This window comes from Pleurodeles waltl, chromosome 3_1, assembly GCF_031143425.1.
Source record: "Pleurodeles waltl isolate 20211129_DDA chromosome 3_1, aPleWal1.hap1.20221129, whole genome shotgun sequence".
NCBI lineage: Eukaryota > Metazoa > Chordata > Amphibia > Caudata > Salamandridae > Pleurodeles > Pleurodeles waltl.
Window position 1 is genome coordinate 675,020,606 of NC_090440.1, and position 25,587 is coordinate 675,046,192.

A 25,587-nucleotide genomic window follows, 5' to 3' on the forward strand; every position below is an offset into this window, starting at 1 on the left:
CATGCTTGGCATGAGTTCTTGCTTGCCTGATTTTCTTCACGGGAGTAAAAGTGATGTGGCAGTCTGAGATCCAGTTGTTGGTTAGGTCATTCTGAAGGTCGCCGGCGCAGGTAGGCTGGTTGGATCTGAGGGAAAGGGTCCAGTCTGCCTCTGCTTTGTTGTTCCAATTACACCTGATGGTGATGGCTGGCTCCCATCTGTTTCTGCTCATTTCTAATTTCAGCATAGACCCTTCAGTGATCACAACCTACTATTCCAAGTAATCAGTGAACTAATTAGGGGTGTCAGAGCTTCGGGAGAGGCACAAAGGTTACTTTCTCTTACTAGGTAGAAGGCTGAGATGGTCTTAGGTGGAGCCCATGCAGCGCAAGCATTTTTTTCTGGGTGCAGGCAAGATCTCCATGTGTTTGGATTTAAGCTCCTCTGTTGGGGATATCGTCTGCATTTGCTGGCATAGCACAGAAGGTCTCTGCGCTATTGAAGGTCCCTATGACTAATAATTGATTGCAGGAACCTAAGTGATTTGATTGGAACTGTTCTAAGGCACTACGACAATTGAAGGTCACTCTAAAGCAGGTATCCAGAGATAGGGATTATGTTGCCTCTTGTTGAAGGGGATACAAGAAGGCACTTGCAGATCGCAAACTCATTCTAAGTAAGAGGGCCTGGCACGAATTAGCTCAAGCCTGTGAAACCAAAGATAGGTTCCTGTTCTGGAAGGTGATAAACAGGCCTTGCTTTGCGGAAGCAATTGGCCCGGCCACATGCCATCACGTTTCTCAGCAACAGTGGACTGAGCATTTAGATGGGGTATACAACTTCTGTTGAGTGGAGGCAAGGAGGACCTAGACATTCTAGCAGGGGAGAGAGCGAACTCAGTTTTTGAGCTGGGTGAAGTTACCAAGGGCAGCCAAGCGATATCCCACAACAAGGCCCCTGGACCTCATGGGATACCTCCTGATCTGTTTTTGGCTGACATCGAGATCTGGGGTCCAGCTTTGACACTGGTCCTTAATGTTGTGGCAAGGGAAGGAGCACCGCCTTCATTGTCCACCGCTGTAATTTTCCCTGTTTTTAAGAAGGGGGCCAAGGACAATCCCTAAAGTTATCGGCCGATACCACTGATTGATGCTGTGGTGAAGGTCTTGGGGAGGGTACTTTAGCTGATGTTGTGAGCAGATGAGTAGGACATTTTCTGAGGTACAATACGGCTTCAGGCTGGGCAGATCGACAACGGACCAATGTCTAAACGTATATGCAATTATAAACAAGTGTACTGTTGCCCGGCCCAAGTCCCTTCATCTCGCATTTATTGACCTTAAGTCCGCCTTTGACAGGGTCAGCAATAGGAAGCTGTGGGGCCTGCTTCTTGCAATGGTGGTGGATCCAGACATTGTGTTTCTTTTATCAGACTTACATACTCATACCTCAGCCTCGGTCTGGTACTCTCAGGGCGGGGTCTGTACTCTGACCTTTAGAACCAGCAGGGGAGTTTGCCAGGGATGTATGCTCTGCACTTTTATTTTGAACCTCTACATTAATGGTTCGGAACAAGCTTTTCTCTAAGCGTATGCTGACTGTCCAAGGGTGGGAGCGAGATGGCTACTGGTTTTATTATATGCCACTGATGCGGTCCTCATGACCCAGACCACAAAGGGACTACAGTCATTAGTAATTAGTGGATAAATGGATCACCTTTGGCTAGCTTGGACCTCACAGCAAACTTTACCAAGTCTTACATGATGGTAGTTGGGCCGAGGTCCACCAGTTTGAAAACTTTCAAGATGGGAAATCACATCCAGACTAAGGGAAAGGGATAGATTCCTTTTGGACAGATACGGATGTAATTTGTTGCATTATCTTTTGGCATCTACTAGTGGATTTATCTTTTGGCATCTACTAGTGGATGCAGCCTGCCTGGCACTTTGGGGCCCTGCAGCTGCGACCATACGTCTCTGCAGGATACCCTACATTTTTATGTTCTGAAAATATTTTAGTGTGCCTAGAAGACTGTTAATTATCACGCTACTTAAACCACTGCATTTTATGCAAGTTCGCTCGGCTCTTAATGTTCCTTCAGCTCCTACCCAAAGTACGTTATATTTATTAGCTTTTTCCTGCCTTTTACGAGCTGCGCTGAGAACGAGGATCTCTGGACCTGGTGATTAACTTTACTGTTATTATAGGAGGATTTTCATATAAGAAACATTATGGTTGTGTTTTTATGGGATGGTTTATCTGCAGTTTTTTATAATTTTTATTCACATTGAGTGTATACTGCCTTAGTTTTTATGGTTAGAATTATAACCAAATTAATATTTATTATGGTGATGATGTATAATCCCTTCTTTTTTCTTTTTCAAGTGTATGACTACAGCGAGTCACCTCTTCTCTTCCTCAGGTTAAGCAGTTTATCTACCCTACCAGCAAGAATCATTAGTGCTGTTTTAAGTTTTAGGAACTGGATGAACTTAATATATACCACAGATCACTATCTACACTTAGCATGTATGCAATGGAATGCCATCACTGTCTACTGTGCTCAAACCTGCTGACATTATTTTCCTTGAAAGTACCATATTTTTTTTAATTTTCTAATAGTATGCGCTGCTGGGGTGCTTTCTCTTTCTTTCCTTTTCACAGAAGAAAGTTGATGAGGATTTTCCTTTATTATGGTAATAGGTGACCAGTGTGTTAGGGCACCAGCCGTGTATGCTTTGGTCAAGTAGACTTTATATATAAATAATTTGGAGATTAGGCCAGAGATTAACATCGGTCCTGACGAAAGCCGTAAAACTGTCTAGGCTCTAAAGAGATGACTGAAACATGTAGATCTTTGTAGATGGCAGGGTACTAACAGCCCCCATCCATCATAGAAAACATAACTTGTTATCTTTTCTGTTTTTAAACATAAGTAACGATCAATACATTACTGAATTGGTTACTGTAGACTGTTTTCCACTAATGATGATTATAGGCCGCTTGAGTTCCGGAGGTTTCAAGTGCGGGAAAGCCTCAGAATGGACATCACATAGTAGCCCAGGTATATATATTGTTAGCAAGGTTGTTTTACTCCCCTAGGCCCATTCTGGGGTGCAGGTGGTGATTGTTTCTTGTAGGTCTCGAAGATAGTGGCTCTTGCAGGTTCTTTCTCGGAGTGGAGTGCCTTGCGATGCGAGAGCAGTTGTTGTGACCCAGGGTCCGGGTTTATGACGAACGGCTACATCACAGTATATTACATTACACAGAAAACAAGTTTATTAATCAAAGGTAAGGTATGTGCACTCTTGGAAATGAAAGCGACATAAAGATCCACATTTACCCAGTGAAAAGGGAAAGCAGGGCGAGCTCAGCGCATGGTTGTAAACAAAACAAGCATTTGCAATGCAATGGGTCTCACGTGTACTCGAGTTAGAGCTATTAGAGTTGTAAAATTCCTAACTGGACTTTTCTTGCCACACAACCTGAAAACAGAAAATAAAACAGTTGACATAATTAAAATTGCAGCCATGAGCACAAAGAGAGAGACTAAAGGAAAAAGAAGTTCGCTCGCAGTCAAAGTTATCTGCAAAAGTGCAATTAGCCAGGTAACAGGGGCGATGGCCAAGGCAATAACAAAACTGCCCTAAGGACAGACAAAAGTAAAGCAGTTACCAACGAAAACAAAGGATTTTTGAAAGGCATGCCCATGAACGAGTGATAGTGATGGGCGTGAGGTGGGTGCGGTTAAAAGCCCAGACACATACCAACACGTCAGAAAAGCAGCGCTTGTGCACTGCTATGCTCAACCTAATGAGGCTAGGCTTGCAAAAATAGCATTTTTTTTTTCAAAGACTTAAACAACAGAGCAGGCAAGGCAATCACAACCCAGTCCAGTTAACAATGAATTTAGGAGTTTAACGTAGGCAATGGGTTGGGGAGATAAATTTTGTGCTTAGGATGTATTCGTTGTTTCTAAGAATATACCAGTGACTTACCTACAGTAAAGTGTAATTGGCTTATCTATGCCCCCAGTGCTGTGGCCCACGCAAGTCTATTGATGGAATGGCCCGTTCAGAGGGCACAGCTACAATATCTGCCTGGCTTGAGTATCAGTGCTTTATTTATTAGTTACATATATAGTCCTCTATCCTCGTGGTAAGGCAGGAGATCAATAGTTAAGATAAGGGACATTCCAGGGCGGAAAGGAATTCTTCATATATTAAACAAGAGGGGCATTTGGTCCTTGTGCTTTGGATATTTGCCTTGCCTATTGGCGGCTATTACAACTTCCTTAGAATCTGTGCACCCCATCTCTTCCTTACGGTTCCATTTCAGAGCAGTTACCCTAACCCCTTTAAAGCATTTGTACAGAAGCTTCTCTTACCTCTCCTTGGGAAGCTATAAAAGCTCTGAGGATGCCCAGAGACCTCCAGGAGTTTATAAAACTGTTTCTAGATTTTAATTCACCATAAGTCTTTAGTTCCATAAATCATCAGCTTTACTCCCTTGCTTGAGTGGAAGTAGGAAACTCTCAGCTTTGTTGATTGGCATACTTGACCCTTCTTAGTCTTAAGCTTCTTCATTTTCAAAGAAAGGCTTTATGTTCTTGTGCCATTTCCCTTGGATCTACCTCCAATATATCTTGAACCATTTTTCTCACGTTCTTTTACGTGGAGCAAGGTACTTTTCCGACGTGCTGGTATCTATGTGGGCTTTTAACCACACCCACCTCACACTTTCACTTGTTCGTGGGCTTGCCTTTCAAAAATCCGTTGTTATCATTGGTAAATGCTTTACGTTTGTCCATCCTTGGGGCGGTTTTGTTACCGCCTTGGGGACCAACACTATTGCATAGAGAATTGCACTTTTGCCGATATATTTAACTGCAAGAAAAACTTATTTTTCCTTTTGTGTCTCTCCATGGTGCTAATGGCGGCCGTGGGGCTTTGAATTGACTTGCTTATGTCAACTGATTTACTTTACATTTTCAATTTATGTGGCAAGAAAAGTCCAGTTAGGAATTTACAACACTAATAGCACTATCTTGAGCAAACGTGAGACCCACTGCATAGCAAATGCTTGTTTCCAGCTGTGGTAATGCTGGTCATTCTCTTTTTGATCACTGCCTCCAATGTCTTGCATTAGCTCAATAGCATCACTCTTATTTGTTTTTTTGGGACGGTCCTCCACGGACTCCCAGACACTTTTCTATCCACTAGCCCTCAGAGCATTTGTTCCCATCATTCATTATCTAGGCTTAGGGTCAATAAGGTGTTAGCTGTACATTCACTTTGGTCAGGCATAGTCCCATTCTAGAACATATTTGTGCAGACCAGACATTCCTAGTTTGACTGTGAATTACATTTTGTGTACTCTGGATCTGAAACAACGAACATGTCACATAAATAAACAAAATAAATAAACACAAATAAAAAGATATAAAGTTATCCCAAGGCCATGTAGCTTTCCAGATACCACAAATCCTCTTTTGACAAGGCATGAAGGAAAATATCAGAAGCTGTTCTGGTAGAAGTGCTTAAACACTCCGAGCTATGTAAGTCAGCATCAATAAATTTATGAAAAGCTCCTATCAGAAAGACTGTTCACCGAAAGCTATAGGGTATGACAAAATATTTATATCAATAAAAACTCAATTTGACAATGCCATATAAGCTAATGCATCACTTCAGTCTTATACAATCATAGGGCATGATTTATGAAAAGTTAGCGCCGTCCTATTTTGACACAAACGCGGCACAAACTTACAAAATATAACAAAAGCGGCGCAAACTTACAAAATATAACTATATTTTCTAAGTTTGCACCGCTTTTGTGTCACAAAAAAATAACACAAAGGTGGCGCTAACTTTACATAAATCAGACCCTTAGTGTTTATGCAATGTGTGATTTGTCCAACAATCGCCCTCCCTTTTTCAATATTGTTTGACATTAAGGCATTATATGTATTGAAAGCAATTACCATTTCTATGCATGAGAGCTATTAATTGTGATATTCTACAGTATGTTCACTTGGAACTGCAGCACTCACTGGTGCACTCGACATGACACCTGCTGGCGTACTCATGTACGGGCTCCCATGTGGCCAGAGGTTTCCCTCGATAATTAGGTACGTGGGAGAGTTCTTTGTTGCCATTAGGTCCAACAATTTTCCAAACACCTCATTCCGTGACGGGTTTTGAGTGAGGCTCTTTCTGCCCCAGGGACTATTTGACTTTTTGTATCATTTGAGTCCATAGTTGCCCTCTTTGTAGTGGACGGGGCATGACCTAGTGACACATGACCTGGGTCTCTAGGCAGTAAATGCCCCATTTACGAATCTTTTTTCAGGAATAAAAGATTCTCCATTGGCAGAAAATGCTGGGCAGCATCAGGTGCCTCAAATCACCCCTGTCCATGCATTCCTTCCAAAATAGATTATTCCTAATATTTGAGTCTAGCTCTATAAATGGAAAATGCTAGTTACCCTCTTAGCATCTGTTTGTGACATGCAATGCTGAAGATTCACAACTTAGAAAAAAAGGCTCTTCCAATGTGAGATCCTGAAGCTCATTGACATACATGCCTAACTTTCTAAGCTAGAAATTGGAGAGGGCAAGAATGAAGGGGTTCAAAAATGCTTTCCATGAGCCTAGTGAGGGCTACATTGAGATTTCAGGCAGGGACTAGTGGTAACCTGGGGGAATAACCCTCAAGTCCTTTCATAATTGCTTTGATGACACTTACTATGAACAGTGAAGCGTGCTCTCTGTTCTGTAGGTATGCTGAAGCTGAAGCCAAACAAAAACAGATAGATGTGTAAGCCAGGTCTGAGCTTTGCAAATAAAACAGGTAGCAATATCTTGCCCTTCTGGAGTTAGTGGCTCAATGTGTGTGGGTAGGGAGTATCAAACGAACCTCTTCCACTTTGCTGCAGAGCAGGCTCGAGTAGTGGGACAGCAAGCCTCCATGAAGATGGACATATGTTCCGAAGGTAAATTGAGATAACCAAACTCTGGGACCTCAGGAGCCAAATCGCAAGATTGAGCTGCTTGGGGTGCCTCACTGTGCCCTGGTATTGAGTGAGGAGATCCAACCAGTTGGGCAGCTTCTCGTGAGAGACTACAGAAAACTGCAGAAGGGCTATGAACCAAGCTGGTCAGGCCAATGTGGAAGCCACCACGATGAGGCAGTTTGCCATAGCTTCTGAACCAGGTATAGGAGTAGTGGAACAGGTGAAAAAGCATAGGCAAATATCCCTAACCAGTTCACCCATAGTGCTTTGCCTATAGATGATGGGAGCTGAAACCTGTATTTGCAGCTTGGGCATTCGGTTGAAATAGATATACGTGGGGGAACCCCCAGAATTAGAAATACAAGTGCCGGACTTGAGGGTGGAGTTTCCACTCATGGACATGTTGCCGTATCCTGCAGAACAGGTCTGCAAAGTTGTTGTCCACTTCCGGAAGCTAATCCACTAACAGATGTACTCTGTGGTAGATTTCCCAACACCAAATGCTTCGTACTGATGCTGAAAGCTGGGGAAAATGCACGCCTCCTTGTTTCCAGAGGTAGTAGATGACTCATGTTTTAATCAGGACTGTTTTGTGATGTACATGGTAGAAGAAGGCTTTTAGAACTAAATGGACTGTTAGTAACAAGGTAATTGACGTGGAAGCTCTGGCGAAGTGGTGTCCACAACCCTGAAGGGTCATATCCTGTAAGTGCGGCCCGAGCCTGTGAGAGATGCATCTGTGGTAATGGTCACTTGGGGACTGGGACTAGGAAGAGCCTGGTCTACAACATTTGTTGCTGTTTCTCCAGTGTAGAAAGCGAGGGGTGCTGGGCCAAATAAACACTAGATCTTCCCAGAGACCCTCCGCTTATGACCGACATGTCGCAAGGCATTCTTGAAGTGGACGTTTATGTATTTGAGCATGGGGAACAATGGGGATGAAGGATGCCATCATGCCAAGAAGGTGCATTACTGTCCTAACCGTTAGTTGACGATTTTGTTGATAAAAAGCCAGCAGAATCTGGAAGTCTTGAACCTGTGCAGAGTTAGAATAAGCCTTACAAGAGACTGAACTGAGAATTGGATCTATGAAGGGCTGTATCTGAAGTGGTTGGATGTGAGACTTGCCCACATTGCTAGTAAAACTGAGATTGTGTAAAAGATCTAAGGTGATCTGGGTGTGGGCCAAGCACTGCTGACTGCTTGCTTATCGGCCAGTCATTGAGGTAACAGAAGACGTGCATGCCGCTCCTCTGGAGATCAGCGGCTACCACTGCAAGGCATTTTATAAAGACTAGCCTGAAGGGCACAACTTTGAACTGGAAGTGCTGTCCATTTACCACAAGCCTGAGGTAGCGAATGTGCACAGGATGAATGGGAATGTGAAAATAGGAGTTCTTCAGGTTGAAGGACATATACTAGATAGCAGGAAAATATGCAGAGCATGTGTATCTACAGCTACACATGCCACAAACAGAGGATTTTCAGTAGGGTTTACATTTCATATATGGTACTGAGGTCTAAGTTAGCCCTTGCCTTCATTTCATTTCGATCTTTGTCAGTTGAATTTGTAATTTCTTAGTCCACACCAGATAATTCCAAATATAAAGTTGAAGAAGACCGCAGGATTTTATAGATTATAAAGGTGTGGCCTTTTGTTCATGTAATCTGGGTGTATGGCTCAAAGTAGTAAGCACCCTAGTGGTACTGTTCCTATATATTAGCATCAACAACATTGTGATATTAGTGAATACTGGAATCACTCCAGTTCAATTAGGTCAAAGTTGTTTTCACAGTAAGTAAAGAACACCCTTGTACTACTTTACAAAGTGAACACCACTGAAAAATCTAGGTTGTCAAAAAAGGGGCAAATAGTGATGGATGCAAAGCTATTGCTCCGTTTTCCTACCCTTTTTCTTTGCTCCGTTTAACCATATAGCTGAACCTTGAGATCTGATAGTAGTCAGGAGAGGACTAGTGACTCCATTTTCTTTCTTAAGGATGAATTAAATAGTTCTTAAGCATTTTGTTAAGTTTTTCATCGTTCTAGTTACATACAGATATCTTATTTTGCCACACACTTTCGGGGTTAGGAGATTCATTATACATATTGCAATCTTCCCTAACTAAGGGGGTCATTCTGACCCACCAACCACGGGAGCACCGCCAACAGGCTGGAGGTGCTCCCATGAGCATTCTGACCGCGGCGGTTCAGCCGCGGTCAGAAGCGGAAAGTCGGCGGTCTCCCGCCGACTTTCCGCCATGGGGATTCTGACACCCCCTACCGCCATCCTGTTCATGGCGGGAAACCCGCCATGAACAGGATGGCGGTAGGGGGTGCCGCGGGGCCCCTGGGGGCCCCTATAGTGCCCATGCCAATGGCATGGGCACTGCAGGGGCCCCCGTAAGAGGGCCCCGCAAAGTATTTCAGTGTCTGCTCTGCAGACACTGAAATACGCGACGGGTGCAACTGCACCCGTCGCACCCCTGCAACTACGCCGGCTCAATTCTGAGCCGGCGTCCTCGTTGCAGGGGCATTTCCTCTGGGCCGGCGGGCGCTCTTTTGGAGAGCGCCCGCCGGCCCAGAGGAAATGTCTGAATGGCCGCCGCGGTCTTCTGACCGTGGTGCGGTCATTTGGCGGCGGTACCTTGGCGGACGGCCTCCGCCATCCGCCAGGGTCTTAATCAGGGCCTAAGTGTTTTGAGATTTTCTTGTGTTTTTGCTGTTCTTCAAATAATTTGAAATATTTTGCTGCATAAAGGTCTTTGTTTGTTGGAATCAGTGGAATACCAATGTATTAGATGAGTTTTCTGACCAATTATTGGAAATAAACCTGCCAACCTGGAAATCTTTTCCACACGGAGTGTGGAGTTGAGAAGAAAACCTTTCCTTAGGTGACAATATTTCTGGTGGATATATAATCTTCCCACATATTACCCACCTTAGGAATACTCCTTCCAGGTTGGTCTGAAAAACCTTTTTAACAATACATTTCCAGCTCTGTCGGGTAATGCCACGCAGCTCCAGCCCCAACTTTACTTCCAGGCGTTATATGACCAGAGTATATAAGGTGCCAACCAGCACGCTAGTGTCAGTGCCTGATTTTATTTTTTTCCTCAAGCCTCATCAAGGCAAGCATAGAAGAACTAAGAAAGCTATGACACATATCACATAGCACGACTGTATACCTTGGCATATAATTAATCATAGGACTAGCTCATCTAGCAAGAGGAAGTGCAGTGATGAATCTGAAGGAAGGCTTTAGTGTACAGAAATACCATTACCAAAGGTACCAAACATCTTCTTCCGATGAATAATAGACTAATCAGTGTCACACAGCTCAGGTAAATTAGTCATCTCAGTGTGCCTTAGACATGCAGAATCAGTACTTTGCAGAAGTATGCAAGGATGACCACATAGTTGCCAAGATGATGTCAGCAACCGGGATGCCTCAAGAAAGCACTGTGGAAGCAGCCATGGTCCTGGTTAAACCTCAAGATGTTAGCCAGGCTAGATGTTAAGATAATTCTGACTCACACCACTTCACTGCTGTGTTCCAGCAGCCGGCATAGATGGAACTGGTGACACCTGCCAAAATGACATCTGCAAAGTCAAGAAGGTGAAAGGATTCTAGCTGACACTGCTCAATCTGCATGCATGAAGCTGCAGTGACTGGGGATTAGTGAGGAGGACATGACCATCCTGCTGCAAGAGCAGGTCTGCTCTATGTTGGAGGGGAAGAGGTGGCCACATTATGAGTGCAAAAAAAGCTTAAAGTACCATATTCTCCTTGCCCAGTTTGGAGAAATCACAATAAATTGTTCCTCATCTGCCCACACTTTGGACAGAGATTTGAACAGAAGTGGGTATCTGTGGGGAAGCGTACAGCAGAGCCTGTGACCAGCTGAACATGAAGATATCACCCATGAAATCATCCGGTAGGCAGTGTATGGGAAAAAATGAGGGCACTTTCTACCCCAGGCCATGTCAAAGAGATACCCAATGTGGAGATGATCATCTCCATCACCCGGGTGTGTAGCTCCCACTCACAGTCCTCCAATAAGATGAAGGAGGGTATCCACTTTCATAATGAGGAAGGCCTGTGAGATAAGCCACTACTTGGAAGACTTGAAGGGCTGCCGCCATCTCCACAGACAAATTGCCTCCCAATATATGATCTAAGACCCCACACTACCCTGTGATATAATGGATGCTTGTGATGTCTGACAGAGTATGGAAGTTTCCCCCTGAAATGGCAGGGAGAAAAGCCTTCAGGGCAAAAGGGACCACCTGACGCTCAAGTACATTTATGTACAGACCCATCTCTAACCAAAGGCCCTATACTATTGTATAGATGAACAGCTCAGTGAGGAGACAACCATTGCCACAACAGCCAGTGCCTGAGAAGGGCTGACTGGGCCACCCTTCAGAAGGATGGAGGGTTCAACAACTAGAGCAGATCCTGATGCTCCAACTGCAATATCCTCACCACAGGCAAGATATTTAATTGGGGCTGCAGCCACTACTTCATCAGAGACCACTGAGAAACTCTTATCCATCAATACGCTCAAGGCACTAACAGGTTGCACAAGGCCATAAGGCCCAGCAGACCTGGATCTGAGCTGGAGTCAGACAAGTTAGAAAAACCACCTAAAACGCCACGATCCTCTGAGAAGAAAGAAAGCCCTTCATAAGCTGCGTTGACCATGCCCCAATAAAGGGCTGCCTCTGTGTGGCAGTGTGGTGCGACTTCTGAATATCGATGATAATGCTTAGGTTGGGGAAAAGAGCGGGTGCCTGGAGATGTTCATGGACCAAAGTTGGGGCTCCGCCTTCAGCAGTTAGTTATCCAAGTAAAGGAACACATGGTCTTCTAACCATAAGCAAAGCCTCTGCAGCTGCCAGCATCTTTGTAAAAATGTGAGACTATTGCTAGTACAAAAGTGAAGAATCAAACTGAAAATCATGAATCTCAAATTCCGCCGGAGGGCATAGAGAATTGGAAGATAGAATCAGGCATCCTGGAAGTCCAGGGACACCAACCAATAAGATCTGGCTCAGGAACACCACTTTGAAATTTTCCTGATGGTTGAACAGGATCCGAAGGCAGATATCTAGGCTAGACTTTAGGTCCCTGTCCATCTTGGGGACCAAGAAGTTAAGGGAGTAAAATCTTTCATCCCCTCTCTTCCAGAGGCACCACTGCTATAGCCCATTCTGCTATGAAGATGATGTTTGAACCACCACACTCTTCAGTGACAGGTGGAAGGGGAAAAAAGAGCAAGCTACCCAGAGCAGGCCTATGGTGCCTGGTGATCTGCTTGTGGACTACAGGTATGAGAACTCTTTCTCCCAGGCCCCCATTATTGGGTCTTGGGGAGACTCATTAAACAGAAGCAAGGGCCTCGCATAATTTGAAGAAGCATGCACAATTGTTTTCAAAAGATCCATAATCTCTACCTGGAAGGTCTTTGCCTGTGTAGTGACAGGTTAAAAACCCCAAAACATCAATCATAACCTTTTTTTAGTGGGGGTCAGGGAGTGAGTTTTAGGACACCTGGCATTGAGGAAGTGTCAGGCATTGGGTAACAGTGTTGAGACACCGTACAGTGACAAGAATGGGACCACTTCTTTAAGGTGGAAAAAGACTTCTGCTTCCTATGGCACTTTTTGTGTTTTTTGTGGGAGAATGTCTCAGGAGAATGTTCCCTCGAGGGTGACTTTCCTTTTGGGATGGGAGTTCACTTGAGAGTCCCCCTGTGGGCCTTAGTCAATAATAGGTTTCCTCCCACTCACTAATGGTTTTCAGGCACATGCAGGTTCAACAGCCGCATGCTATAGTGTCGGGTCCCAGCCTCAGACACCACAAACATTCATTGTGGGATCCAAAGGGACGTCATCTTGCAGCAACCTCTACCAAAAATATATTTTTAAGAAGAACTGTTGAGAGTACTAAAAACAGCATCAACAAGACACCAATAAACAAAAATTGACACTAGCAGGCAGGCAGCACCTAAGATACTCTGAGGATGTCATGTCCGGAGGACAAGTCATGGCTGGAGTTACTTGGATTCACCTGGTGGTGCTGTAGAGTCCTTGCTGGGAGAAAAATGCTTTGAAGACCATACTGAAGTCTGGAAGAAGTATTCAGAAGGCGAGGAATCCGTGGGAAGATCAATTAGTTAGAATGTATCCATATGCACTCTGAACCCCAAGATCCCTTATATTTCTGAAACTCTTTTGTGAGGGCTCAAAGGGGACGTGCAGATTCATGCTGGGTCAACAGAATGTTGTCAGCAAACATGATTTATTAAGAGTCTGTTATTACCCAAGTTGAAAACCAGGCAATAGGCCCTACACACAGAGGTGTAGGGGAGTCCAGAACCACAGAGAATTTCACAAAGTATGTTGAAGAAGTGTTCAATCAAAACAACTTTTGTTATGGAAAATAAAGATTTATTATAAATATTTCAAAATTCCATTTTTGAAAGCTGGTGATTGGGGAATTAACATGATACAATTGAAAATCACAAAACACTGTATACATATTGTTTGAGGTCCCTATGAACTTAGGGAAGAATCTGCACCCCTTCAGAGATACATTATTGCAAAGAGAATTTTTCAAGATCTTACGGATTTCACACAACCTGGAAAGATGTCCAATCCACTTGCAGCCAGACAACCTAAAGACAAACATCTCCTTAGCCTCCTGGATTCAGCAGGCAGAATGAAAAAGCACCATCACCTACAGCACTCCTCAAACCAAGGCTACCTTCATCCACCACCATTTCAGGCACTCCACTCAGCTAGCAAGCCAGGAGAACAACCTTTACGTTTGAAGACGTTTATGTGATATAAAAACAAATTTCCACTCAGTAAAACCAGGAAAATCACTCTCATTACAAGCACAGCAACAGCTGGAGGTTACCTATCCTCACAAGAACAACAAATCAATGCAACTAAATTATCTTCAATCAGTGGGGAAGCAACTAGGACAGACACACATTCCCCCCCTCTAAAAGAATCAGCACCACCAAAACATGGATTGGTTAAACTATCCTTGAAATGCTACCTTGGGCACATTATTTGAAACATCTCACCAGCATCTTGTGGGATACCAAACAAATCATCAGATTATCATTTTAAAAATGTTATTCATTTCCTCCATAGGAGTACAAGCATTAAAAATGAATGCTATTTCCTTTTTCATTTTGTCACCTAGAAGAATATCCACAACTGTTCCTACCTCCCCTTTTCTTCTTTTACAAAATTGGTAAGATCATAGTATAAGGATAATGAAATGTACCCGTATGTGCCATGTGGAGGAGGTAGGGTACAATGACAATTTAATGCTGGTTTCTCAGAAGTTCAGACTTACAGCTTCCAAAAGACAAGTTTCATCAGCCATCTCTTTTAATTCAAAAGGAGTAGTGTACCCACTTGAATCAACTTCTAAAGCAGTAGAGCCAGAGAACTAGTGGGGTAGTGCAGTGCCTACTGCATAACAAAGCTTTGTAAAGGTTCCTTGCTAATTTGGATATCAGTTATGGAGTCACAGGTCACATGACAACACTCAGCAAATGAATCCATAGAGGCTTTGCACATCACCACTAGTAACACATTCCTGAAAAGCTCAGCAGTAGCACTTTTCCCTCATGTAAAAAAAAAAAGCACCGCATTGGCCTGACATGCATTTGTTTGCAATTAATAGAAATATTAGATGCAGTATTAAATGCACTTCAACACCAATTCCTAAACTGCATAACTTAATCTCCTGGGTTACTGGTCTAAATTTGTGGGACCCTTGGGCAAAGGAATCTTGGCTGGAGACACTTTTAGAGCTGAGAAACAGAACTGCCATTTGTGATGTGTACTTGAGATCTCTGTTCCCATATAATTCCTTATCACCTTGTACACAGGTTGCACAGGGGAACATAACAAAGTCAGTCTGACCCTCAGTCTTGGCCAATTTATCTATTTTATCAGCTAGTGTGTTTAAACTAACCCCATGCTAGTATGTGAAGCCTCAGTTTTCATGCCATAGGAAAAGCCATACATAATGTGAGGATGCTCTCAAGCTATTTCTGTGCGAGTCTTTGTGTAGGGTGCCGCACTGAAATAGGCTGCAACCAGTTTTTGACAGAATCCCAAGGAGCTCTTCTTTACTGAAGCTGTGAAAGGTCGAGCATCTTTCCAGTGGTGACTGGTGATTTTTGCAAGAAGTTAGAAATGCTTAAAACGGACGGTAACCGTTTTACAAATAGAATGTGCCCTAATCACATATGCATAACGAATTCCATTCTGCAATGCAGAGGTGATTAGGGCACATTCTACTGCAAACCCATGAGTGTTCAATTCTACTGTGTCGTACTGCCTCCTTGTAAATATGTGCCTGCTGGTCACACAGGAAGTAAGCACCAAGCACTGCTTTTATGCTGCTTGCAATAGTAAACAGCATTAAAGGAGTGCCAGAATTGGCTGGGTCAGCCAAGCACAATGCCCCAGCGGAACCACATGTGGATGTACCTTGCTGTTCAAACTCTAGTTTATTTCTTTTAAAAGCCTGAACTGCGCATGTTAGGCTGACCACAGCACAAACACCAGTCAATCTGACAAGCACAGTTCAGTTAGTACTGCCTCAGCTGCTCCTGGTAGTCACTATCGATACAGGAGAGAGAGCACTGGAGCCCTGCCCCTAATGCAGAAAAAATGAACAGCAGTACGGGGGAAGTATTTAGGGGACAATAATTTGCTCATTTCAGGTGTAGGGGTTCGCAGTAGGGGGGTCAACGCCCCAACGCCTCTATGGAGAAACCGCCCCTGCATCTTTCATGTACAAATTCCACTTACCACCTAGGTAAACGTTTCAAGAGCATAATGTAGGCAAAACAGGAACTTCCTTAAGATAAGTCTTTGATGTATCTTGTACATCAAGAGAAGGTTTCATGTATATTTGAAAAGAGGCATATTTCCGATTTCTAACACAAATCTATTCTTGTTCACTTACGACAAAGATGTTTGGACCGGACCCTTTTCTTTATTTGTTTTTATTTTATGAGACATAGTACCTGCACTAATGGCTGTACTGAGATGTTTCTATCTGAGAACACATAGGGGATCGTCTCCAATCTTGGCAGCGTGATACCTGCACCAATATGCTTCACATCTGGACAATGGAAAAACCCTTCAGATAGAGCTCACACTAAGGCCCCACAAGAAAGCTCCAGCTGCTGAAGATGCAGAATCTCAAATGCTGTGGCAAATCACTTGCTCCAGGAGTGTAAATTCTATCCTGCTTGATTTACAGTTCTATAATCTCCCATGCCAGATTCAAGCTGGCCAAACTAGCCTTCAAAGACCTATAGTGTTTGGGATATATTATCTGCATACTCTTGCCTACCCACTCCCCACAACACATATGACCTAAGAGGTGAGACCTGGTCTTAGGAAATACCAAATAATCACACCTCTTGTACTGAACCCTATATTGTGGAGGATGTGTGCTCTTGAGTGCAGAAGGAAGTGTGAAAATATCCCACACAAACTCCTAGACTGGGCTGTTTTTGTTTTGGTCTCACAGATGTGCTTTCTTTACAGATGTTTTCTTACCTATAAGCAACAAAGTGGTTCCAACAAAAGACAGGAAGATAAATAATTCTTAGCTACAATGCTGAACATCAATACACACCCAAATCACTATTAATACTTTGTTTTCATGTAGCTATCCACGAGCAATGAGTTTCTGCAATGTTGGAATGAACATATGTTTGCTGGAAATTTGTAATCTTTTCTCAAGTGACCTGCACTAGTTCTTTCTTACTAATAGCAGAACTTTTATCCAAAGGCAGAGATTTTCTCTGCACAATTGAAAAGTATACAAAATCATCACCAATTGCATACCACTATGTAACAAGTGGAAAGCCCAATACTCTTGGGCTACATAAAAGAGGTATCTTGTGTCTGCAATATTTAGTATGTCTCCGTCATCTATCACTACCATGTATTGGCTTTCTTTGTTTGTGGAAAGAATCGCTCTGCCCATCCCCTTTGTTCTGATGTTCTACAGGTGGAATCCAACATGAATGGCATTTCTCACAGTCCACAAATTGCTCTATGAAACAGAATAGTGATCTTTTCCAAATACTGTCCTCCCTCATACCACATTGCTGGCACTCTGATTTGAGGATTAACTCACAGAAATTCATCCAAAGGAGCCATACCAGAAATATATTTTAGCTACCACGTTGTATTAAGGTTGACTAAGTCACATTCTCCACAACATGATTTTCATGAAACCATCCCGTCCAGTTGATGTAACCAAAGAAAATGTTTTTTTCTAACAAACACATCAACTCTCTTAGCAGTACCATCCATGAAGATGTCTATGCAGGAGTGAATGAAGACCCAGCGGCCACAACTGAAGTTAGACTAGTCTGCGACCAACTAAATCATGTATCACCAGTTGGACTGTGGTTGGAGGATGAAGGAGTGCTAATGTTATCCTATCAGAGGTAGATCTGCTTTTGAAGTTGGACTTGTGAGAGGACACACCTTCTAGAGCTTTTGAGCCTATATGGGGGGATACTTGTTTACAGATGCTGACTTTCTTGTGGGAGGCTCATGCTGAGAGTCCTGGGTGAGCCGCATCCTACTCTGATATTCTTCCAAAACAAACTCTTCCTTAGGACAATGAATTTCTACTGTTGAAGGCAAATAACCACACACTAAACACCTAAAGAGCCACAGAAATCATCATTTCAGGGAGCTACACAAGAATAACAATAGTGTTGGCATATACTGACTATCAAGGAAACACACAAGTACACACAGGGCCACACGTGACAAACTCACACAGTCACACTGCACAGATAATGAACTTCTGCTCTCTGCTGGAGCAAGCACCTCCTCTGTATCACGAAGGCACTCCTTGAATACAAGTGGAGCACAGCCCCAACCACGGGTGCCATGAGCAAGGAATGTGCACATTCACCGCAAAGCATTGTGAGGAGCAGCCATCTGCTGTGCACAGCTGCTTCTGTCTGCTTATCAATGAGGATCTCAAAACCTCTGGTGCAGTAGGGTGACAAAGTCTCAGGTGTCCTTCATCTATGACAACAGCATCAGTATGTTTCCAGCCTGTGAAAAGAGATGGAGTCTGGGTAAGAGCCAAAGGACAAATGCCTCATTATCCCCATTTACCTCCCTCCCCGTACCCCCCATTTATGTGGCGAGTCAACCCCAGAGACATACAGGTACATCTATATTCACTCCCGGTAAGCACTGCAGATAAGAGATCACATAAGGAAAGGTGGCCCTGACCATATATCTTCAGGTCTCTGTGATGCATTTACTGTTGTTTCTATTAGTGATCTGTGGATCTGGCATTAACTCTTCTCAATGCCCCTTCAATCATGTAAGTCTTTAAGGATGTTCACATTTTGAGAGAAGTTTTGTTCCCCTCACCAGACCCCAGAATACAGGCATACCATTACCTGGAGAAGGAGACGAGCGCCACAATGTCTAGCAGGACTTCTAGAGCATAGAAGATCAAGAGGATGACGTTCATTACTGCTTCAAGACGTAACACGTAGGTCTGCAGGAGCAGGTAGTACAAAGCCATCATGGCAGCTGGGAACGTCAGACTCACACTGATGACTACAGGTAGTTTTCTCTGAGTCAAGTTTCCTTTTGAGCCTGTATCATGCAAAGAGGAGAGCATCTTGTAACACAGAAAGTATAAAGTATGGCCCATACGCAACAAGTAGAAGATATAGATGGGGAGGAGAAGAGAAGAAAAATAGTAGATGAGTACATTATCAGCAAATCAATTTTCGGACCCATGTAAAGGCATTTATTCTGAATGCCAGTGTGTCATATTACACAATCAAATTTGACACTAACAAACAAACAAATTTATGTTGAATAGAGCATCATCAAACAAAACTCTGTAAGGATGCAGGTTTAATTAGAAAATTCACCGTAAAATGGTTTATGGGCACTATAAGGAAGCTACAGCTGTTTAAAATTATCATAGACCCCTTTTCATGGTGCACGGACAACAGCCTCTTGTATAATGCACAACATATCATGGGACTCCATCCTGTGAGATAAGTTTTCAATTTTCTCTGATGTAGCAAACTATTTTATTGAGCTTTCACGTGATGACCCCCTTTGTTGCCTTTACCAAAATTAAGAAGGTGAATGTCCTTCCTTTTAGCAATGATGGGCTACAAGACTTGCAGTAGATTCCCAAAGGTCCTGTTCTCATCTGATGAGATCAAATGTGACTAGTGAGATGATGTGAATGTTGTTTTTCCTTTAGAGTCATCTGTTTTCATCCTTTTTGGAGGGGAATGGACTTTTTTTTTTTTTTTTACCTTTTGACAGCTACAATGGGTTTACCTCCATAGCATACAAAGGCAAAACAGCAGATCTCTACTCTATATATTGATGACACAGAAGAGGTTAACTTCCAGCTGCGCTCTGTGTCAGTAAAGAGGAGTTGGTCCCGTAGTATGGGTATGGAGGGTTCTTTTTAGGTCTGGTGTTAGCCAGGACCTTTTGTTTTTGCTAAAACGATATATATGTTTACAGATACAGGGGCTTTCTGTTAGGTTTCTTCATCCATTGGTCTGCAGTAAAATGTTATTATCCACCTACTACCACGGCATACAGTATTGGCCACAGTGGCAGCCCACTCAGCTGAGCTCACTTGAATAACGGCATTTTGCATGTGCACAATGTGCACATCAAGGAGCAAAGTAGTCATAGCCTAGGTGCATATGGGTAATAGTCCAGGGGGTCTCCACAAACTTGGAAAGGGCTAAATTTTATGTTAAAAAGTGTGCCAACCTATTGATGGACTATACCCCTTAAATCCACTGTGCAATTAATAATTAGAAAATAGGCTAGTCCCTTGTATTACAGGTCTCCAAAATGTCAAATTCAAAATGAATACTGAAGTCCATAAGTCATCATTTTCTTGTATAATAAGTAATTGATCTTGTGGTCCTTGATGACCTTTAAATTTAAATATTACACAGTGTTACAAAACTTTCCTAGCCAACATGTTTCACCCCTCCCCCGCACTCCTAGGCTACTACTTAATAAGCTTGTCTACAGTTACTCTACGCACAATGTGGTCTTTATAATTCCATTATACAAATGGCAAATTGCAGAGAACGTTGTAATACCAGAATACAAGAAATGTTCAATTCTGCAGCTATTGGGATATCAGGCCAGGCTAAACTTAATCTATTATCAGCAAAGCAACTTTTCAAGGTTTGGGGAAAGCACTAAAAAAGGAAATCACCAAATGATGAGAAGAAGCCTCCCTTAAACTATGCCTAGAAGCAGATTGAACACCGAGAGGCCTACGAATTCTAATTTTCCCTCCCGTAGATTACAAAACCAGAACAAATCTTGAAATGAGAAACAAGTCTTAGAGAAGAATTAAAAAATATGATACAACAATAAACAGATATTGCGTAGGAAGAATGTGAAAAATAGAAAACTGAAGTTGAGGATCTTATTAAAAGAATAGAAGACATAAATTGGGGGTGACATAACCAATAAAAATTATGAGATCCTAAACAAATTAATTGATGAATATGAAAACAATCTGATTAGAATTAAAACAGAAAATTCTGGCAGGCCCAATTAGACTATCAGCTGTGACGAGTCAATACTTCTACCAAACGCTACTACAAAATCTCTAGGATCTCTGTGACATCACAACAGGACTGTCGTCCATCAGAATCAGCAACCAGCTCTGATGTGGACTAACCAGGGATCAGAAGAGTAGCTTCAACCTCCAAGGTAGGTGTTAATTTTTTCCAAGAAGTTTTAAGACACCGACTCAGTATACAGAATCAAAACAACCCCCATACCAGAACCAAAAGAGAGGTTCCTAAGAACACACCACCACTGACACCGACTCCAGGAGTAACTACATGAGCAAGGCGAAAACAGGAAACAGAAACCAAGAATCAAACTAACCGATGGTAAATCTTTCCAATACCAATATAACCAAATACCAAGGGGAGGTCATCAACAAAGGCCTATCATTTTGCCTTATGACATTTTGGGACTTCACTAGAACTCGGATCAACTTATTTAAATTTTCCAGAAGGTTAAAACTAATTTTTTTTAAAACTATAATAATAAACCCAAAACTGCATCAAAAAAGACCAATCCTTACTAGTACATTACCATCCATTTTCATGACTTAGAAGAAAAACAATTGATTACTACTCTCTTCAACATCCGACGATCCACAATCTTCTTCCCTCATGCTAGCCCAGGATCTGGGAACTGATACAACATATCCTGGAGCAATACTGTGACCCCAAAAATCAGTTTTCTGTCCTCAATCACCAGCAGGAAATACAACAGATCTATTTCATACCGCAGTATCTCAAGACCTAGAAAAGGAACATGAGAAATATCAAAAAAAGAAAACAATTTCCCCTAGAAATGTAGGTGTTCAGAAACAAGCAGCCCTGAAAACACCCAAAAAAAACGAGGTCTATTGATGGAAGAACCTAATAAAGGGGGCAATGGAAGCACCCTGGTGATTACATTTCAGAAGCAACAAGACAACAAAGACTGCACAGGAAACTAAATGAAAGCCCTACAAAAGAAATAAAATTAAAACTCAAAGCGAAGCTGGATGTATGGTACAACATGAACCTACTAACTTTGGAAGAACAAAACTACTTATAGATTGAAAATCCAATGAAGGCTGCACTGTATCTGTTACCCAAGGTACATTAAAATGTTTTCCCACCACCTGGGAGACCAATTACAGCTGGTAATAATTCTATTTGTTCCCTTGTAAGGGAATATATTGACCATTACCTGAAATCATTCATGAAAAATCTTCCCTCCTACATCCAGGATATGAAGGACATATTACAAAACTTCGGCAAAATTTAATGGGAAGATGAACATGTTCTGGCAACCACAGACATCATTAGCCTATACACTTCAATTAGATATAGTGATGGCATCAATGCGATACGAAAGACACTAGCAACTAAGCCAGTCCATTTCTTGGAATCTAATCAAATGATCTTAGAAATGCTTCACTTCTGCCTTACTAACCATGTCTTCACTTCACTTTCAATTCTGATTACTATCTTCAGACCAAAGAGACAGGGATGGGGCCCAAATTTCATCCCCATACGCCTGTATCTTATTGGAGTGGTAGAGAAATTCTGGCTATGGGACAACAAATTTGCCAAAGATACACCTCACATAATCCTTCTGGGATCCTTACATTAATGATACTCTTTGTATATGGCGAGGAACCGAAAATACTACTGACAATACCTACCGGAAATTAACATTAACAATTGGAACATTCATTCTAGATTGAACATATCTATTACGGAGATTGACTTTTTTGATATCACCATTTACATCAAAGAAGAAAGGCTATACACTAAATAATACAGAAAACCCACTGCTGCTAATTCCATTTTAAAAGCAGACAGCTGTCATCCCCAAAATACAATTAAGAACATCCCAAAAGGGGAACTTAAGGCATATAAGGAGAAATTGTACTGAAGATGATCTCTATTGTATAAAATCAAAAGAACTGTGTTAGATTGACTGGAACAGAGAGGATATCACAGGAAACATCACCAAACATGAGTAAATGAAATTGAGAAGACAAAAAGACATGAGCTAATACACGATTTCTGATTGACTTTCACAATGGTCATCACTACATTTGAAAGGTTCTCAAAAAATATTGGTACCTACTGATGAACAATCCACATAGCAATGATGAATATCCACAAATGGGTTTTCACAGAGTGAAAAATCTTAAATACTTTTCAAATCCGTATTTGTTGATGTTCTCATCTGCATCAAAACCCAAAAGAGATGAGGGACTTGGCAAGTTGCTATTTCTTTTAACATGACATAAAAATAAAAATAGGACTACATTTCTCCACAGTCCTACCATATAAATAGCAGTAGAATCCACCAAGGCATCTTTGGCATTCCCAACATGGCGCCCGTCTATAACACTGCGATCTCGACCTCATTATTGAGTCGAGGATTTTACCCTTTATAATAATGTAAGGGACGACATCCTATAATATCACTTACACCCATAAAGTCGCTCCTGTGGACCTTCTTGGAAATGCTATTTTCATGTAATCTAGTCACTTGAGGAAAGGGTTACGATTTATACAACTCTCACTATTGTATAAATAGATATTGCCTTTCACGGGCAATAACGATAGACCTGGCAAGTTTTCCCCTCTTTCTTCTCTTTTATAGATTATATTCCCCTCCATATATTACTTGCCACCAAAAAAGTCCATCCGAGTTATATGTACTCGTTCAATTAGGTGGGGAATGACCCATTGGATTTCTGGATATGTACTTGACTTCTCATGTTGAACTACACCTGTTGCCTTTCTACTCTGAACAGTTATGTAAACATTGGATATTGAATATCTCACACTGTTGGACCAACAATATTATGAATACTTAATGGAGAACCTGTATATCTATTTGTATACGTATGCATGCCTCTATCTGATTAGCTCGAATATAATCTGTGACTTACACTAAAAAAGCATCTGCAATTTTCTTTTCTTAGAGCTTGTTCCACTCATTAGTATACCTTGTGTATATTTCATCTATATCTCATTAATATTTAGGTAAATGCACAACAATGTATTTATTCAACCTTTTGTTCCTACCCAGACCAAGTCTATTTAGAAATGATCTCTTTTTGAACAACAACGTATATGGTATGATATTTTTTTTACCATAACTATCAGCACATATTTCCAATGTTTGATGATCATTAAAAACTATTAATCGATTAGTTACCTAATGTTTCACAATGCACTCTCACTTTGAATCCTGAATCTCTTTTAAGACTTTTTCTTTTATTTTTACTTTCCTACTAATGACACCAGCTTGAGTATTTATACTCTCAAATATTAATCGTCATGATTTCTTCATCCACTCACCCTTCCTTACTTTTCGGTTAGATTATGGGACTACAACTTGGATATGATTATTACTTAACACCTTTCTACTTTCCCTCTAGCACAATTTTCACAGTGCACCAATGGAAGAATTTTCTGTTGGGTCTTTACTAATATTCTATACCTATCTAATTCCGATAGCATTATTACTTTGATCTGATTCCCGATTTATCATTTGCAGCCTTGAAAAGGCCCCAGGTAAACACACCACATGGGGCGAAACACATGTCGGCTGTTCTCTTCATATATTTCCAAAACAATTTCCGTACCAAGGATCAATAAATGCTTTTGAATTGAACATGCGGATTCAACAAATCATTGCTTGAATACAATTTGACACATTATCATAACTTTGTTTCTCTTAATGTGGGCTCTCGATTATCTTAGATTTAAGAAGCAACCTGTCCCGTGGACAAGTAGATATTTTATAAAATTCCACACCCCTGTCCTTTTTAGCATGGTATGGGAAACTTATAATTATTCTAATATTATTTTTACCATTCTTCTCCCGTAAACCGGATTTGAAGATTTGAATCTGTAATACCTCTTTGGCAGGCACAAATTTTAAACTCTTTGAGCAGTATGCTATATAAATATTTAGCTTGTTGCCCTATTATCCTCTACCTGAGTGGCACTGGTGTCCCCATTTCTGAAATTGCTATATATATATATATATATTGTTTTCTTTAGTATTATGAACAATGATAGAATACAAAATTAGGCATGACTTGAGCTAATCTTCTGCATGCACACCAGCACATATGCACTGTTTCCCTAAAATGGTAGTGTGATATCTATACGGTGTTTCATGTGCTAAACATCATTATTCTTATATGGGACCCATATACAGATTATTAAGTAAAAACAAAGCATTGTAATATCTTTACCGACATATTTTTGTTATCTATTTCTATGTCTGTTTTTACTGTTTGTTTTCTTGTTGTTTGTTTATGTTTTTTGTTTATTGGCTATTCCCAAAATGTATCATTTGTTGGGTACAATGAATGCCCTGAATGCTTCTTATGTTATTGGTTATTGTATGTGCTTTGAATGTTTTCTTGTGAGTTCTACTGGAATGCATAAGCAACCTTGAAAAAACCCCAGGCGTACACACCGCATGGGGAGAAAAACATGTTGGCTGGGTATTTTTTGTAACGCCATGCAATTTTCAATTTCAAGACCATCAAAAACCACAAGATCAACTGATTATTATTATACAAGAAAATGATGACCTAAGGACTTCAATACTCAATTTGAATTTGAAAATTTGGAGACCCATAAAACAAGGGACTAACCTATTTTCTAATGATTAATTATGCCAGTGACTAGTTGCCTAATATGAGCTTCTTATTTTTATTTAATTTTTCCTATTTTTTATATTAATTCTTTGTACAGCAGCTTTGCCGACAATGCTACTGGACTCTTACTGGCATTTAGAGTGCTCAGCAACCATGGCAGTTTAAAGTCATGAGAAGCAGTGCCCGAGGACATGTTAAAGACATGAGGAGCAGCGCCTGAGTAGATTGTTTTTGTTTTTTGCACTTTGGAAGCGTGGCCCAAAGGCATTAGGCACAGGG

General features: G+C 41.6%; 1 protein-coding gene across 5 annotated transcripts in view; it reads right to left on the reverse strand.

Annotated features, from left to right (window-relative positions):
* Positions 1-15,326: 15,326 nt before the first annotated feature.
* The window catches only part of TMEM216 (transmembrane protein 216), a 60,984-nt gene continuing 50,723 nt past the window's right edge, over positions 15,327-25,587 (reverse strand). For all 5 annotated transcript variants that reach the window (XM_069223261.1, XM_069223259.1, XM_069223257.1 and 2 more), the window contains 2 exons: positions 18,488-18,689; positions 15,327-18,131 (listed from right to left, as the gene is read on the reverse strand). In XM_069223261.1, coding sequence (XP_069079362.1) covers positions 18,116-18,131; positions 18,488-18,689 — 218 coding nt within the window. In that variant the 3' untranslated portion in view covers positions 15,327-18,115. The remainder of the gene's footprint in view (positions 18,132-18,487; positions 18,690-25,587) is intronic.